Source organism: Drosophila obscura, unplaced genomic scaffold (genome assembly GCF_018151105.1).
Source record: "Drosophila obscura isolate BZ-5 IFL unplaced genomic scaffold, ASM1815110v1 contig_179, whole genome shotgun sequence".
Taxonomy (NCBI): domain Eukaryota; kingdom Metazoa; phylum Arthropoda; class Insecta; order Diptera; family Drosophilidae; genus Drosophila; species Drosophila obscura.
Genome location: NW_024542766.1, coordinates 6,327,986 through 6,343,481, shown reverse-complemented (window position 1 = coordinate 6,343,481; position 15,496 = coordinate 6,327,986). Strand labels below are relative to the sequence as shown.

The 15,496-nt window shown below is 43.7% G+C and overlaps 2 protein-coding genes across 3 annotated transcripts; both read right to left on the bottom strand.

The window, feature by feature from the left end:
- Window positions 1–551: 551 nt before the first annotated feature.
- Window positions 552–5,840, bottom strand: LOC111078807 (breast cancer anti-estrogen resistance protein 3 homolog). 2 transcript variants are annotated; one of them, XM_022373669.2, is made up of 9 exons: window positions 5,681–5,840; window positions 5,493–5,618; window positions 5,276–5,428; window positions 5,038–5,209; window positions 3,624–3,978; window positions 2,511–3,563; window positions 2,000–2,434; window positions 1,529–1,935; window positions 552–1,463 (listed from the first exon to the last, which is right to left on the bottom strand). In XM_022373669.2, exons 1-9 carry the CDS (start codon window positions 5,736–5,738, stop codon window positions 1,334–1,336), a joined length of 2,889 nt encoding a protein of 962 aa, XP_022229361.2. In that variant the 5' UTR covers window positions 5,739–5,840; the 3' UTR covers window positions 552–1,333. The 2 variants fall into 2 exon arrangements, with proteins under 2 accessions (XP_022229361.2, XP_022229362.2); XM_022373670.2 differs by lacking the exons at window positions 5,038–5,209; window positions 5,276–5,428; window positions 5,493–5,618; window positions 5,681–5,840 and adding an exon at window positions 4,343–4,717.
- Window positions 5,841–6,860: 1,020 nt separating this feature from the next.
- Window positions 6,861–14,638, bottom strand: LOC111078809 (homeobox protein H2.0). The gene is made up of 3 exons (XM_022373673.2): window positions 13,794–14,638; window positions 7,313–7,788; window positions 6,861–7,243 (listed from the first exon to the last, which is right to left on the bottom strand). Exons 1-3 carry the CDS (start codon window positions 14,359–14,361, stop codon window positions 6,998–7,000), a joined length of 1,290 nt encoding a protein of 429 aa, XP_022229365.2. The 5' UTR covers window positions 14,362–14,638; the 3' UTR covers window positions 6,861–6,997.
- Between the last annotated feature and the right edge of the window lie 858 nt (window positions 14,639–15,496).

Here is a 15,496-nt window from a genome sequence, read left to right as displayed (position 1 = left end):
TCTATAAAAGTATCCTATCGAATCTGGTTAATGCTCCAAATTAATCTACAAATTGTTTTTTTCCGTTTGGAATCTGGCTAATGCTGCAGGGTAATCTATACTGTTTTTCTTTTATGGAATATTTTACTGATTGCTTAAATTGGTTTAATTTGGTTTTTAGTGGGGTATTACTTATCGTTTGGGTAAGAGCTCTAAGACTTGAGGAACTTTTTGATATTTGTTTGTATGGCAATTAATAATTTATATATGTAGTTGGTGCCCTAATATTTTAATTTTTTTGTGTTTGATTTGCATTGAAAATGGTCTCGAAAACTATACAAAATGATTACCAGTTTATGCAACTATATTTCCGAAGGGTTTTCATTTGGACCATAGCTCCAATTATATAAAAATTGTATAAAAAAGGACCATAATCGTTTCCCTTTCAAACCTTCTATAAAGTGCCGTATTCCGTATTTATTCTTTCATCCGGTTGCCCACACTATCCCACGCTGTAAAAATATAAGATCAAGGGTCGGCGTGCCACCGATAATAATTATTATTTTTCCCTTAAGATTTTTATAATATTTTCTGTATTTGTATTTGCATTTTATTTACTGCACTATCACTTATCAAAATTGCAAAAGAATTATGCATTCTTAGTGGGGGGCCTATGCCTATATACCGCTGTTACATATGTGTGTGTGGGAGTGTACATATGTATGTATATGTGTGTACTATAAATATGCTGCCTTTGATTAATGTATATTGTCCGCTCTATAGTTTAATAAGTTATTTAGTTGAATATAATTTAAGTACTAGACTTTGGTAGTTCAGAGTGTTCAGAGTTAGAAGATTGTTGTGTGCCCTCTTGGAGAGAGTTGCGTGGATAAATAAATATCTCGTATATACTGTAGTAGGTTTCTATTTTGATTCCTTCCCTTTCCTCCATTCCGTTGTCGTATAACTAGAGTTTTTGGTTTTTTTTGTTTTAGTTTTGGCTTAACTAAGGATTAATACATAAATATTTTTTTGAACTGTAACATAAAGTGCTTCTGTGTGTGGTTTCTGGCTTAAATTATATATATATAAATACAGAATGTACCCAGGCTGAGGTAGAGAACAGCACGAAATTCAAATTTGCGGAGGGTCTGTAGACAATTGGAGATACATAGATAGTAGATTGATTGATTGATTGATTGATTGATTGATAGAGTGGTGTAGTGTATAGTAGAGTTTTGGAAGTGTGTGGGATGACGATCATTTTGATTAGTAATTAGTAATTATTATCAACTAGAAACTAGAGTCCATATCATATCGTTGCGTTTGTGTTTTATTTTTTTTTTTTTTCACTTTACTTCTCGGCCATCATGCAGAACTTGTCGGCCATTAGTGTTAGCACCTTTTCCAGCTTGCCATGCCGATCCTCGGGCTTGGCCGTGGCCCCACAGCTGCCCCATAGAAACTTCACATGGAATTCAGTTCTGTAAAGGCAAAGCAAATTAGCGGGAAAAAACTTTTTATGGGGGCAGAGGCAGAGGATGTATACCGAAAAGCATCCGATAGCAGCTCATCCAGCCTCGTGCTGGCATCTTCGAGCATCATTTTGGCATTCTTGCGGTACAGATCGAGGCTCTTGAGGAAGCCGCGCGAGGCATCCAAATGCTGGAAATTGATGGACATGCCAAAGTCATCCGCCTTCGATTCCCAGGGCGCAATGCAGGTGTGATATAGTGCCGGACGATCGTCCATATTCGAATGATTGATAATATCCATGACCGGACGATCGATGAGCAGGGCATAGAGCAGCACATGCGGCACTGTGGTGTTGGGCGCCTGCGGATTGGAGGCCTCGTTCATGCTGCTCAAAGTGGGACGCAGCTTGGCCTCGAACGTGAACGCGCTGTCCGTGTACTTTTGCCTTAGAATGTGCCAGGCCTGATCGAGTTTTTGGATCTAAACCAAAGGGAGAGGGCAAATCGTTATCTTTCTGTGCTATAAAGTGTGTGCGGGGACTCACCTGTGGCATGCACAGCCCCAACATAATGGCACAGAAGCCAAATAGATTCCCCAACGCCGTCTTCGTCTCCACGGCAATCTGTATCCACTTGCTGAGCAGCTGTGCCCGATCCAGATCCGTCTGGCAGGTGAGTATGGTGACGGCCACCATCAGCTTGATGCACTGCGTCCGCTCAATGATATCCTCGCGAAAGAGTTTGCCATGCGGCAGTGTCAGCAGCTCCAGGCCCGAACAGCTCAGAAAGTAGTCCAACTCATCGTCGGGCTGCTCCAGAAACAGACCGATATCGATGCGGGTTATGTGCTCCGCCAGCAGCTTGGGACCCGTTTCCAGGAGCATCATCTTGAAGGTGTTCAGGGCATCCCCATCCAGCGGCTTGTTCTCCACCGACGGCAGCAGCAATGTGCTGAAGTTCTCAAAGTCAAATTTGCTGCCCTGAAAGAGGAGGAGGAGGAGAGGATTGCATGAGGATTAAACTTCTCCAGGGGACTCCCCCTGCTCTCTCACTCACCACGCGCACCTCCTCAATGGCCAATGTGAAGAGATTCTCCTCGGCCGCCATGGCATCGAACTCGGTGAAGCTCTTCAGTGTGCCATTGGACACGGAGCTGCTCATGAATCTTGGATTCTTGATGATCACGCCACGCTGTATGCTCACCTCGCTGCCATCCCCCAGCGCAGAGTCGCCCGAGCCGTTGCCCGAGTCGGAGCCACTCGCCTGGTAAGCCAGCACGGCGGCCATCGGCTCCTTGCGCGGCTTGGGCGGCGGACTGGGTGGCCGACTCGAATCCGACGGTGTGTCCAGGCTGCAGTTTCTGGCCAAACTGGACATCCTAGCCGCTGCCTGCTGGCGCAGTGCCTGTGCGGCGGAAGTACTCGGCCTTGGCAGCGAGTGGGTGGTGAATTTGTTCTCCAAATGCTGCTGCAGATCGCTGGTGGGATTGCATCTGGCTATGGTCTGGAAACGTGCCATTCCATTGCCATTGCCATTGCCATTTCCATTTGCCTCCTGCAGCTGCTGCTGGTGCTGCTCCTGCAGCTTGTTGATGTTGCTCACGACCATGGCCTGGGCGGGCGTCAGGCTCTGGGATCGCTGCTGCTGCTTCTTGCAGGGCAGCCGAGGCGGCGGAGGAACTTCGCGACGTGCTCGTGGTGGCGAGCAGTGTGGACTGCCCGGAGATGCCACCGACTGCTGCTGCTCTTGTTGCTGCTGCTGTTGCTGCTGTTGCTGTTGCTGCTGCTGTTGCTGCTGCTGCTGTTGCTGTGGATCAAAGCGAAAGACTGCAGATCCTGCGCCATTGCTGCCGATCGGAGAGTTCAACGGACTCAGGCCACGTAGCCCGGCCAGCATTTGGCTGTGCAGTTGATTACCCACAATCTTGTGGCCATAGAAGGACAGTGGATACCGCCTGTTGCACGGATACTGAATGAGAGCGCCCGAGGCGGCTGAAATGGGCTTGCCAGAGCCCACATAGAACGTGATTAGATCAGGCACCGTGTCAAAGGCATCTTCCTCAAACTGATACTGGACCCGTTCGTACACAGTCTCCGGTTGTAGCACCAACTGCAAGAATCAGAGGATTATGGTTAGAGGAACACTTTCAGGGGATCTCTCCGCACCCACCTTATTGAGCACAAAGTGCAGCACTGCCAGCTTGCAGCGACAACTGAGCACATAATTATCCGGCTGTGAGGCGCAGTCCCGCACCAGAAAGTCGCCCTCGCGCTGCACAATCTCCTCGGCCCGTTGGCGGGGCAAGGGTCCGTGGTACCAGGCATGCGAACGCAGCTCCCTGGCATCCAGACTCAGCTCCCATTCGAGTGCCTTCTTCAGGGCAATGGCCTCCTGTTGCTCCGTGGGATTCGGCGAGTTGATGGCAATCGGTGTGGAGGCATTGCTGCCGCTAGTCAGCTCCATCTCGCTGTCAATGGCCCAATGGGGACTGTTGCACTTGGAGCGCGGTCTCAGTTCCTCGTAGCTGTAAATGCAGGAGGGTACAAAGAGATTGGGGGGTGAGTGAGTGAATTTCCCTTATTTTGGGTAATTTCTGACGGCTAAACGGCCATTCCCCTCATGTGCGGCACGCCACTCCGGGGGAAATTTTGCTCGCACAAGGATATTTTGGTCCTTGGTATATGTACAACTTTTTGTCTGAAGTTCAAGTGCAAAAAAAATACAAATCGAATTGTAGTAAAAAACTGTTGTAAGGCCAGTCAGCCAGCCACCGGCATGGCTGCCTTTCTTTCTTCATTGCAAAAATAAATGTACAGAAATGTACTTTTAGGCATGCAATTTCTTAATATATTTCCCATATATTTCTCTCTATATTTCTTATCACTCACCTGCTACGCCCATTTTGGCTATACCAAGCTTTCTAATCAAATCAAATTGTGGGAACGGGACACGCCCCAAAAACTATTTGGCAGCAAAGCAGACTTTTATTTAAGTTTAAGCAACTTTTAAGCACCTTTTTCCATTCAGAAGTTTGCCTAAATTTTACATCACAGCAGCAGAAGCTATTCAATAGCAAGAAAAAAAAAGTCCTATTTCTATATTTTTTTTGCGTTTGCCTTAACCGTCGGGTAATCCGTCTGAACTCTGCGCCGTTTGCAATTGCTCTGAAAATGTTACGGCCATGTCCATGTCCATGTCCTCCCCGTTCGGATTCGTACTCGGATGTCCTTGCGAGGGTTGTTTCGGTTTGTTTTGGGTTTTGTTTTAAGACTCCTTTTTGCCGCTTTCAAGGCAGGTTTCGAGTTGTTTTTTTCGATGGGAAATTTCTTGGAGCATGCGCAGAGTTTTTGTTATTGAAAATATACGAGTGTAATGCACAGAGAGATGCTCGTCTCAGAAAGCAAAGGGGAAATGCGGGCTCGGCAGGGTGGATATAACGAGGGACGTAACGTATTATATTGTGGATGTTGATTTGAGTTTGAAATTCAACGCAAAAAGATAAATTGAAGATAGACAAAAAGGTAACAAAAAATACCTATATTTATATATGTATATTTTTTAAGCCCCCTTTCCCCTCACTCACATGGTATTTGTATCATCGAAAGCAAGTTGCTTAAGAACCTTGCCACTTTTGGTGATAATCAAGCCCCGTCCGCTATCGGCACTTCCCGCGATATCGCTGGAACTTTCCTCCAGATAAACCAATGGACAGGAATTCTTGCGGCGCAGCACGGCACGCGGCACACTTCTGCTGGCTGTTGGCAAATGAAAGCTAAGAATATACATAATCCATGCATAATAATTGACTTTGGGGGACTTACCCTCCAAGTTCATGGATTGCCGTCGCTTGGCCCGCACACCCAGCAGACTGTTGATCATCAGCTGGCGATGGGCACTGCGAATGCCGCAGCGTTTCAGTTCCTTATCCGTAATGTCCACCACATCATCCACAGTGCTGTAGGCCTGCAAGTTACCTAGCGAGAGCAGAGACACCATGTACATAAATGCTGGTTAGGGCAGGTCAGAGACAGCCCAAACCTTCGTACTGCTGCAGCTCCAAGAGATCCAACCACTCGGCGATGCTCATCCTGGAGTTGTGCACAATCACCGCGAGATCCTCCCGCCGGCGTGCCGCATTCGAGTACCGAAAGTTCCAAAGGATACCTGCGAAGGAGTTGCAAAAGATCTTCAAGCTCCGTGGGGGCCCTCTGATTGTGTCCACTTACTGCTTCGCCGGTTTGCCACATTGCGCGGCTCAAGTGGACGCGGCTGCACATTGCCCATGTTTGTTGGCTTGTGTAATGCCCCGCGTATGATATAAAAATTCTATTATTATTCTTTAATTAAGCCGTCACATGGCCACAAGACTCAGCAGCACTCAACACTCGATCTGAAATTCAACCGCTCGCTGCGCTTTGCCTCAGAGAACTGAACGTGAGCGAAAGGCATGGGCAGAGCATAGGAGGAAAAGAGCTGAATGGCAGTGGGTTTAAATTTGTAATTAAACCGATGAGTGAATGCTCTTTTTACACCACTTTTTATGCTTTACTTCGTCGAAGAATAGCCACTTACAATCCACTAGCACTAGGACTATGACCTCCAGCTACGTTGCTCAACAAATAATATTTATGCGTTGGATTGGAGCTTCTTCCTCAGGGCTACATTGGGTTTGAATAACTGGGAAACTAGTAAAGTTCTAGTAGAACTAATTCTAGTAATGTGTAGCCCACATTTGCTTTGGTTGGTACCCAAAATACTCCTCCCTTTATCGGCTAATATATACATATATCTGCTATAGATATCTTGAGTACCCCTATAAGATCGACAAACTCCCTCACCACATCGCGTAACTCTCTTCCAGTGTATCATTGAAACCCATAAGCTGAGTATGAGCATGAGTAATATTTCAATGTCGTGCATCCACAATTTACTCTCACTGTTTGTCTAATTACTGCTCTCCGAGACACTCTCCTCACCCCTCGCACCCGCGCTTGACCAACTGCCGTTGCTGGATTACGGATGGGTGGGGGTTTTCATTCAGTTTCGTATCGGTTTTATCGTTCTCTTGATTAGAGAAGGTCTCAAAAGCGTTTCATATTTTGTGCTGATCGCAGCGGTATTTCCTTAATTAAATTTTCTGTAGCTGTTTTTGTAGCTGGTTGTAGCTTGGCCTATGGCATATGGCATTGCGTATTATACTCGTATTTTCATAGGAATTATGAGAGAGTAAATGTCTTGGTTGCTCCAAGTAAACAGATAGATATTTGCCCACCCATATTTACCCAACTAATTCCAGCTGTGGCTCTGCACTCTGTGGGCACTTTAACATTTATTTCATAGTTAAAAATTATATAAATATTTTAAATATTATAAATTAAGCTTAATTTCGATATTTTTAATAATTTAAATTCACATTTTGATAGATGTATTCTACATGGCTTAATTGTGGCATAACAATTGCCACAAAAAATCTACTTGACATTGTATTTTACACAAGTAACAAGCATGCGACATGCATGTAGATATGTATGTAGAATTGGTAGCTATTCCACGACATCGATTTCTATATCATCGTCGGCCTGTTCGCTGAGCTCCACACTGGAGCAGCTGTCGGAGCTGTAGTCCAGCTGCTGCTCCTGTGCATGATTCCCGGCCACTGTTAGGATGGTGGGCTTTGTGGCGGCCGCATTCGGGGGCTGCTGTGGATGCGGCTGCTTCTCCTGGCCACTCTTTAGATTCTCGCGTGTATGCCGCCATTTCATGCGGCGATTCTGGAACCATACTTTGACCTATGCCACAGGGAATACATATCCATTAGTATCTCTTAATTCTACCAAGTTCTCTGTGCCCAAACCCACCTGAGCATCTGTCAGATTCAAGCGTGCCGCCAGCTTGCGCCGATCTGGCTTTGTGATGTACTTCTGTTGCTGGAACTGTATTTCCAGGCCCTTTCTTTGTAGATTCGTAAAGACAGCCCGTGACCAGGAGCGTTTCCGTTTCCCGTTGCTGTTGCCACTGTTGCTGCTGCTGCTGTTGCCGCCCCCATTTTGGCTGCCATTTTGTAATGTGGCAGCTGCCGCCTGCGATGTGGGAATGTTGTCCAGTAGCTGCTGCTGCGACTTGCCCAGAAATCGCTGCTGCTGCGCCAACTGCAGCGATTTGAGGCCATGAAGAGGCGCCAGCAGCGCTGCAGCTGTGGAAGCTGCATTGCTGGCAGGTTTCTGCTGATGCAGGTGTGGCTGATGGTGCTGCTGTGGGTGTTGCTGCTGCTGGTGGTGGTGCTGCTGATGGAAGCGGAGAAGAGCGTTGGTTGCCAGAGTGGGATAGGTGGTTGCTGAAAGAAAGAGGGGAAAAGGTTAATTATTAGAAAGGAACAACAGGCTTGCCATAGGTCGACTTTCGCTCGCTGTAAGAGGTAAAACTACCACAGGAGTGGAAAGCGATAGTATTTCCTTCTTTTTAATTGATGATCCCCCAAAATTATTAAATAAATCTCATAAAAATAATGAATTAAAAATATATGAGAACCATTATGACCTGAAGCCCCCAATAATGTTTTAAATTCTTTATGTAAAGTTGTTAAAATAGAATTTAAAAAAATATTAACCCGATGCCATTGAGGTACTACTATCTACAAAATCTAGAACTTTCATTTCCCTTCAGTTTTTCACAATTTCCATGCCATATTTTACTGAACTATATTTATTTTTTAAACCCAGCCTCGCTATATCCTGCCATCATTAATTATTGCCCATATCCGGGGGAAACAATATATATTGTATATTAGTATTTTTTAGCTAAAATCCCCCGATAATTTACGCATTTCCGTATCCAGGAAAAACATAAAGATAATATTATTCCTTTCCGTTTCGTACCGCTTGCAAAATATTAAAATTCAGAAATTGGAAATTGTTTTGGCTGAGTAAATTATTTTGTTCAATGAAAAACGCACGTTGAAAATATTTAAATGAGTTTGTTTATAATAAAATTTTCCACTTAATTGGAAATAATCATTGAGGAGGCATTGTTGGCGGCGGTGTGAACTGAACAATTTGTTTATCCCCAACCCAATACGAAACGAGAATCCGAAGAACAACAATTATTGTATCTTTTCGGGGGTAGAGCAAAGAATTATTTGGGGTAATGGAACACGACATGGGGCACACGAGAGATGTGTGTGTGTGTGTGTGATGTGTGTATGTGGGTGTTGTGTGTGGAGGCCGAGAGCCCAAAATTAAATGCCTTTTTGTACGTTTAAATGTTTTTTAAATATCTCAAAGAGATGCTTCTTATTCTTCTCTTTGCCTAAACTAGTTTATGCATCTTTTTATTGGCTTTTTTCATAAACTTTAGTGGCAGAAGATTCCAATTTTTTGGCTTTGTTTGTGTGCTCTCGCGGCATGCGTCTAATTATTTTCATGGCGAGCCATTTTATTTACTCTAGAAAAACACTCGACGTGTGGTGTGGTTCTTGGTGTTTCGTGGCTATTTACATTGCAGCGGAAATGCGCTGCTCCTGGCTGCACTTGCAGCAGATACAATTGTATCTGTATCTGCATCTGTATCTCTGTGTCTGCATCTGCGTTAATTAGCCTTTTTTGGCATTTGGTTTGTGTCAACCCGTCGACGGTTTGTTATAATGAGTTTCCATCGATTTTCAACACCTTCGGGGTCTTCGGGTTCTTCGGGGGTTGGGGGCTCTGCCTTGGCACAGCGCGAGCTCTTTAATTGCCGACTATTCAGATACATTTGTAAATATCGAGCGCCCCAATACCCCATGCCCATGCTTCCAGGGTAAATATCTTAATGAGTTGTGATAATTTCGAGGCGTGATGCTAAATCACTCCAGCCCCCAGTCTTGCTCCCTGCATGGATGCGGATGCATTCGCACCCGGGAGGATCTGATCTGAGATCTGTTTGTGTGCCGTTGTGTTGAATTTACGTTGCCCGCATTTCCATTTCCATTTCTACCGATTTATTTGACCTGCCATTCCCCGGGGTATTCCATATTTATGGCTTGGCGAATATTTTCTTTGTCAGTGTTGTGGCTGTGGCTGTGCTCTCTTTTTTCGGCGTAAACTGCGAATGTACTTTTCGACACTGACCGAAACACCACCCCACAACTCATTAGATGCGGACGCTGTTACGCCGTTGGTGGGCCATGTGCAAGGGGTTGGGGATGTACGGACGATGTATAACCCTGGTCCATCAACTGACGAGCAGGTTACGTGATTACTTTATGAGTTTTCTGACACTGTAAATTAGGATTAGGAATTTACTGAATTTGTGCAAGGCCATAGACAAAATAGGAATTTGCTGAAATAATTGCTAATGCATTGGAGAGGAGACCTAAAATCAATTTAAATTTATTGTTGTCCCTACACCCAGAAAAAAAGCCCTGCGAACCGCATAGTTACACTTAAATTTCAATAATAAAAAATATATATTTTATATTTATATTAAATTTATTTCATGCTTAAATTAAATATATTTCCTATAAATTTAATATTATATATTTAAATATATTATAATAATATATATTAAATATGATCCGCAATAAAATGACTTTTTAATACATTTATATTTAAATCAAAGTAAATTCCTTTTAATTTCTTCATTTTTGTATTTACCAAACGAATATTTACCTATTTAATATTTAATTTAATATTAAATATGTCAATATTCTCTCAGTCGATAACGATGGTTCGTTTCTATAGAAAGAATTCTTAAATTGGTTCGGTGTTTCCGTGGATATTCTATTACTTAGATAAATATATGTTGATAACGTGCTCAAATGAGTTTGCAAATGAATTGCAAAACTGAATAAATTAGTTATCTTCCATCAGAATCATAGGCATATTCATATGGTGATCAAAAATTGTATAAATTTAGCATGTAGATCAGGAACAAGATGATGAATATTCATTCTGGTGATGATAATAAACGATTTGCATGCTCCATATGGAATGCAAGTGATCAAAATTGAATCATGTTCTGATATCCAAAAGAAAAGTTATATAAATCATATAGAAAATCTGATTAAGCAATAATTCATAGAGTAGACCATAGACAACAATGCCAGATCACTCCATCATTCAATGCACACTTATTTACAGTAAAAACAATCGAAATCTAGTTAATCCCCATCATTAAAAGTAATCCTCCCCTGCTGCTGGGAACTCTTTGGCATAATCTCTTTGATTCCACAGCTACCAATTCCCCTCTTTCTCTCTCTCTTTCTGTATGTCTCTCATGTCCATTGATGATCGCTGGAAACTCCATGTAGCTGCAGCCAGCAATTGGATTAACATATAAATTGTAAATTAATTAGGCAAACGGCGCCAGATTATCGCTCAGACATCAGCATTTCCATAACAGACAAACGTTTTTCAGCTCTCCAGCATTAATGCTAAGGGGGGGATGGGATTCGATCGATCGATCGATCGCCAGCCTCCCAAAAAGCCCAAACCCAAGTAAAAACAATCAAACAAACTACTCAACACCAGGCGAGGCAGGCAAACAGCAACAAATAGTCAAAGTATCGAGGGAGATATCCCATCCCAAAGAGATATTCTTCTCTGGCTCTGGCTCTGGCCCCAAAGTTTTTATGATGTGCGATGCGATGCGATCAATCCATCAAGAAATGAATCCGCAGAGAGGAAGAGGAAGAGGAAGAAGAGTTGGTTGGAGCAGGTTGGACTCTGCAGGTAGCCATGGCCAATCGCTCCACAGTGGGTGGCTGTGTAAATAGTTGGCCTCTGGCCTGGCCCCTAAAAATACCTGCATCGCATAGCATAGCTTCAGCTTCAGTTATTCCATCATTCAGTTAGTCATTCACTCATTCAATCAGTCGGTCGGTCATGCGCTGTGCTGTCATTAGCCTAAACGGCAGCAGCAGCAGCATCAGCATCGTTGAGTCACAGTAGTTGGGCCCAATGGCGCCCCATCTATCAGGGCTCACATATCGCAGTCGTCTCCTTGCGGGGCCAAAGTTCTTCTCCTACTCCAACCTCTCCACTTAGCTGTCTCCTACCTCCTACCACCTACCTCTGTGGCAGGCGGAACAATTCATTATAGGAAGGCAATTAGATGGATAGCTATCTGTATCTGCCCATGAATGACGGGCCAATTGCTCAAGCAAATAAACAAATTTTTCACCTATTCCCCAACCCAACCCCACCGCACCCCATCCAACCAATCGCTTTTCACGCGTTCTGCGCTTTGGTAGCTTGAAGTTTATTTTTAAAGTCTGATTCCTAATTTGTTCATAAATTGCTGTTAATTTTCGGCTGTGTTCTGCTCTGTGCTGTTCTGTTCTGTTCTTTTGAATTTAATTTATTTAATGTTCCCACAGGATTGATGAAACACTTTCAACGATCGTTTGTTTCTTTACCTCGAACCGAACCGCTTTGTTGATTGAGGAAATGTCGAATTTAATTCTACTTACTAATTGCCCTTCCATTTTCACCTGGCGCGGAATGTGTTTGAAAATCGTTTAATATTGATGATAATTTTCATAAATGTTCCTTGCCCATTGAAGTGGGCAGATTTCGATTTATTTCGAATGTGCCGCTAATTTGTTTCAAAACAAAAGATTTTCTTTCTTTTTTTTTTTTTGCTGCTAGGCACAATGAGAAATTATACAAAATAAAATGATATCATGGCTATATGTAGTTGAAGATTGAGCAAAAGGGCGGGCCAATGTAGTGCAGGGAACCTTTGAGCAATAGGTATCTAAAATATAGTATCTGAAACAAATGTAGCTGCTCTGCCCTCACCATAAACCACATTTCATTCCAAAAGTTATGGCTTGTGCTTGGCACTGCCTTCCTTTCACAATCTTCGACAATATGTTGGCACGCTTCCTGCCTCGAACTTCCTTTCCAAATCGATTGAAAGTCCTCAGCAGCTCTTTAGCACCCACTTGATAAGTATTGTATATAAAACAAAACCCAACTGGTTGCAGCCTGCTCCAGCAATGAACAATGAACAATTTCTATTTGAAATGCCTTCTTCCCGCAATATACAAAATACTCGTCGTCGTATATATTTCTCACTATTTTTCATATAAACAAGATCAAAGTGCATGGCCTGGCAGGCAGTCCATGAGCAGAGGAGTCGTCGTCCCCAGATTAGATTAGTATTCGTATTCGGTATACAAAAACCCAGCAGGAAGTAACGTAAATACTCGAAATATATCGAGATATTGTGCGGTTCGGCTTGTTGCCTCTTCGCTGGTTTGTTTCGTTCAACAAATGGATTGTTTTCGTCAAGAGTTCCGAACAGTTGGCCCAGCACAATATTGCACAATATGGCCACAGATCAACTAATAATTCCAATAAAAACAAACGATTTATGGGCCAGGCGTTGCGTTTCGTTTTGTTTCCCCCTGTTCTGTGCTTTTCCCGGAATTTACATTTTCTACGTTTTCTCTCCTTTGAATTTCCTTTGTAAGTGTAGCCATTCGGGCACGTAATTGCAGTGTATAGCACGTAATGAGCTGGAGATCTTTTGATTGGCAAATGGGGAAACTTCCTCCATCAGATCAGATCAGATCAGATCTTTTGATCGTTTCTGCTCGCACTCGTCTGATATCCTGAAGATTGCTGCGAGTGGAATGCCGAGTGATTGGCATATCGGGAAATATGATTGGAAATGTTGCAATGATTTTGCTTTGATCAATCGTCAAAAATCGTATTAATTGAGGCATATATTTTAGAGAGAAATATAAACGCTTTTCTATGGATCAATTTAATTGTTCAGAAATCGAAAGAATCGTTTTAACCTTTGAAACGCTCTTAAGCTGTCAGATAAAGATAGATCAAAATCTACCAAGGAGAGAAATGTCTTAGAGAGAAATGCTTTCCTAGAGATCAATCTCTAATTCTTTCTTTGATCGGAATATGTATTCGTTTATTGATTTATATTAATTTCAGCTAACATGTGAAGAAAACTTCACCGCGTTTAGATTGAAGAATCTATCTATGAAATTTTGGCAAAGGGTTTGGCACATATACAGGAATATAAACAACATCCTAGGCATCAATTCCACTTCCGATTTCTATATAGATAGCATTTTACGGTGGTAGGAAGATGCATAAAATATAAGAGTCAATCCTGAGGTATATTTAGAGGTCGGAAATGTGTATATCTGTATCTCCCTCTTGAGATCTATTAAAATAAATAAAAAGTTCTCCTGATGGACCCTCCTGGCTAACTCCAGCTATAGCTTGGGAACAATGGGAGTCTATACCCCCTATTAAGCTTCATTTTGAGCCGATCTTTCCCTTCTGATAAACCCCTTTTGTACAAATAGTAGTTGGAGAAACTGCGTCTTACCATGTTCATTTGCTCGAATGGGCGTTGGCCTCAGCACAGATTTGTAATCCATATAAAGGTTCGGGTACAGCTTATCCAATCCCGCATAGGCATAATGATGGCTGGTCGTTTGTGGTAAAGCGATGTGTCCCATTTTGGCAGCCTCTGCTGCATTCGATTGACTGTAACAGTGTGGAAATGTGCAGCAGGAGTAGACACTGCCATCGCAGCAGGACCGCGAGGAGGTGGAGGAGGATGACGAGTTTGTCAGGGATGATTCGCTTGGCTCAGAGCCGAGCAATCGATCAACACTGAAACTGAGTTTCACTTTGGTTGTGGTGGTGGTGGTGCTGGTGGTGGTATGGGTAATGGGAGGCGTTGAACTGGTTACACTTGTCTCAGGGCTATGGGTGGACACCTTAGGCGACAGATCGCACCGATCACGATCACTATCCGTGGGATCGTGCGTGGTCGGCGATGGCAGCTGCTTCACTTCACACTCGCCGCCGTAAACATGATGAGTGCTGAGATTCTCGGGCATACTCTGCTCCATGCTGCTGGCGGCGGCACTTTCGTGTTGTAGTAACATTGCTTGATTATGAATAGTGAAATCAGTTTGATTCTTAGAGCTTAACCACTGTGTATCGATCCTAACCACAGATCCTTCTTCCAGATCACCGATCGATCAAACACCGTCGCTCGAAACGATCGCGAAAATGTGCTAAAGGAGGCGCTGCACAGCAACCGCTTAAACCGTTTTGTATCAGAAGACAACCCACACAGAACTGAATCGAACGAAACGAAACCGGCCGGGAGCATACCCAACCAGCGATCGATTGCCGTTGGCGCACACGAGACATGGTACATGGATGGGTATTGTCTCTGGCCTGGCCTGGCCTGGCCGGGCCTGGCGTTTAGGTAAATCTCCGCGCTGAGATTGTGTGTGTGCTGTGCGGTGTTTACAGTGGAATGATATCCGCGGAAAAATGATCAGAGTGGGTAAGTTCTGTGGCGTTTATTTTTGATAGAAGAGGAAGAGGAATGATCTTTCAGGGAGAATACCCAAGACTAACTGCCTACTAGATAATTCCTTCCAACAAAGTCTAATAGCAATGAGGTGAGTTATTTAACTTCTATTTCGATTTAAGCAAGAAATATCTATAGCTAAGAAACAAGCAGATCCTCTTTAGATATCCAAAAGGCGTAAAATAGAAGCAAAATTCATAGGGTTCTTCACTTGATACTCAAACTCCAGATATTTCGTTGTAATTTAAATTATTAAATCGCAATCCTATTCCTATTCTCCCATAAAACTTCTATGCCTTACATTATTCAATCACTTTTGTACCACTGTAGCCCACACATGTATGAGAGTCGCGGGGGCTGTTTACACACAAACACCCCGCCGCTGTGTCATTAGCTCAGTCGGAGATTGTTTCCCCGATCGCTGTTCAGATTTGTTTACCCGATTTCTCCATATGTTACCCACACACACACAACACACACCGCATGCGCACACATACCCATACCCATTCGATATCCGAGATGTTCGGCTGTTGATTCCGGTTCCCTTTGCGCGCCCACAACTCGTGGAGAGGCCATGGCTTGGCAGCAACGAGCCAATACGATCGATCGATCGCTGCCAGTGGGCGGAGCCAGAGAGCTGCTGCTGCCAGCTATGCTGTGCTGCTGCGTCTCTGTTGCTCGCACGAGGAATGCGGCAT

Excerpts from the sequence above, each read along its gene's own strand:
- LOC111078807 (XM_022373669.2), bottom strand. The coding sequence starts at position 5,738 with ATGGGCAATGTGCAGCCGCGTCCACTTGAGCCGCGCAATGTGGCAAAC. Across the intron at positions 5,210-5,275 it reads GCAATCCATGAACTTGGAGG|CCAGCAGAAGTGTGCCGCGT; the intron begins GTAAGTCCCCCA and ends ATTTGCCAACAG. Across the intron at positions 1,936-1,999 it reads TGGGGCTGTGCATGCCACAG|ATCCAAAAACTCGATCAGGC; the intron begins GTGAGTCCCCGC and ends CCTTTGGTTTAG.
- LOC111078809 (XM_022373673.2), bottom strand. The coding sequence starts at position 14,361 with ATGTTACTACAACACGAAAGTGCCGCCGCCAGCAGCATGGAGCAGAGT. Across the intron at positions 7,789-13,793 it reads CATTCGAGCAAATGAACATG|CAACCACCTATCCCACTCTG; the intron begins GTAAGACGCAGT and ends TCTTTCTTTCAG. Across the intron at positions 7,244-7,312 it reads TGAATCTGACAGATGCTCAG|GTCAAAGTATGGTTCCAGAA; the intron begins GTGGGTTTGGGC and ends CCTGTGGCATAG.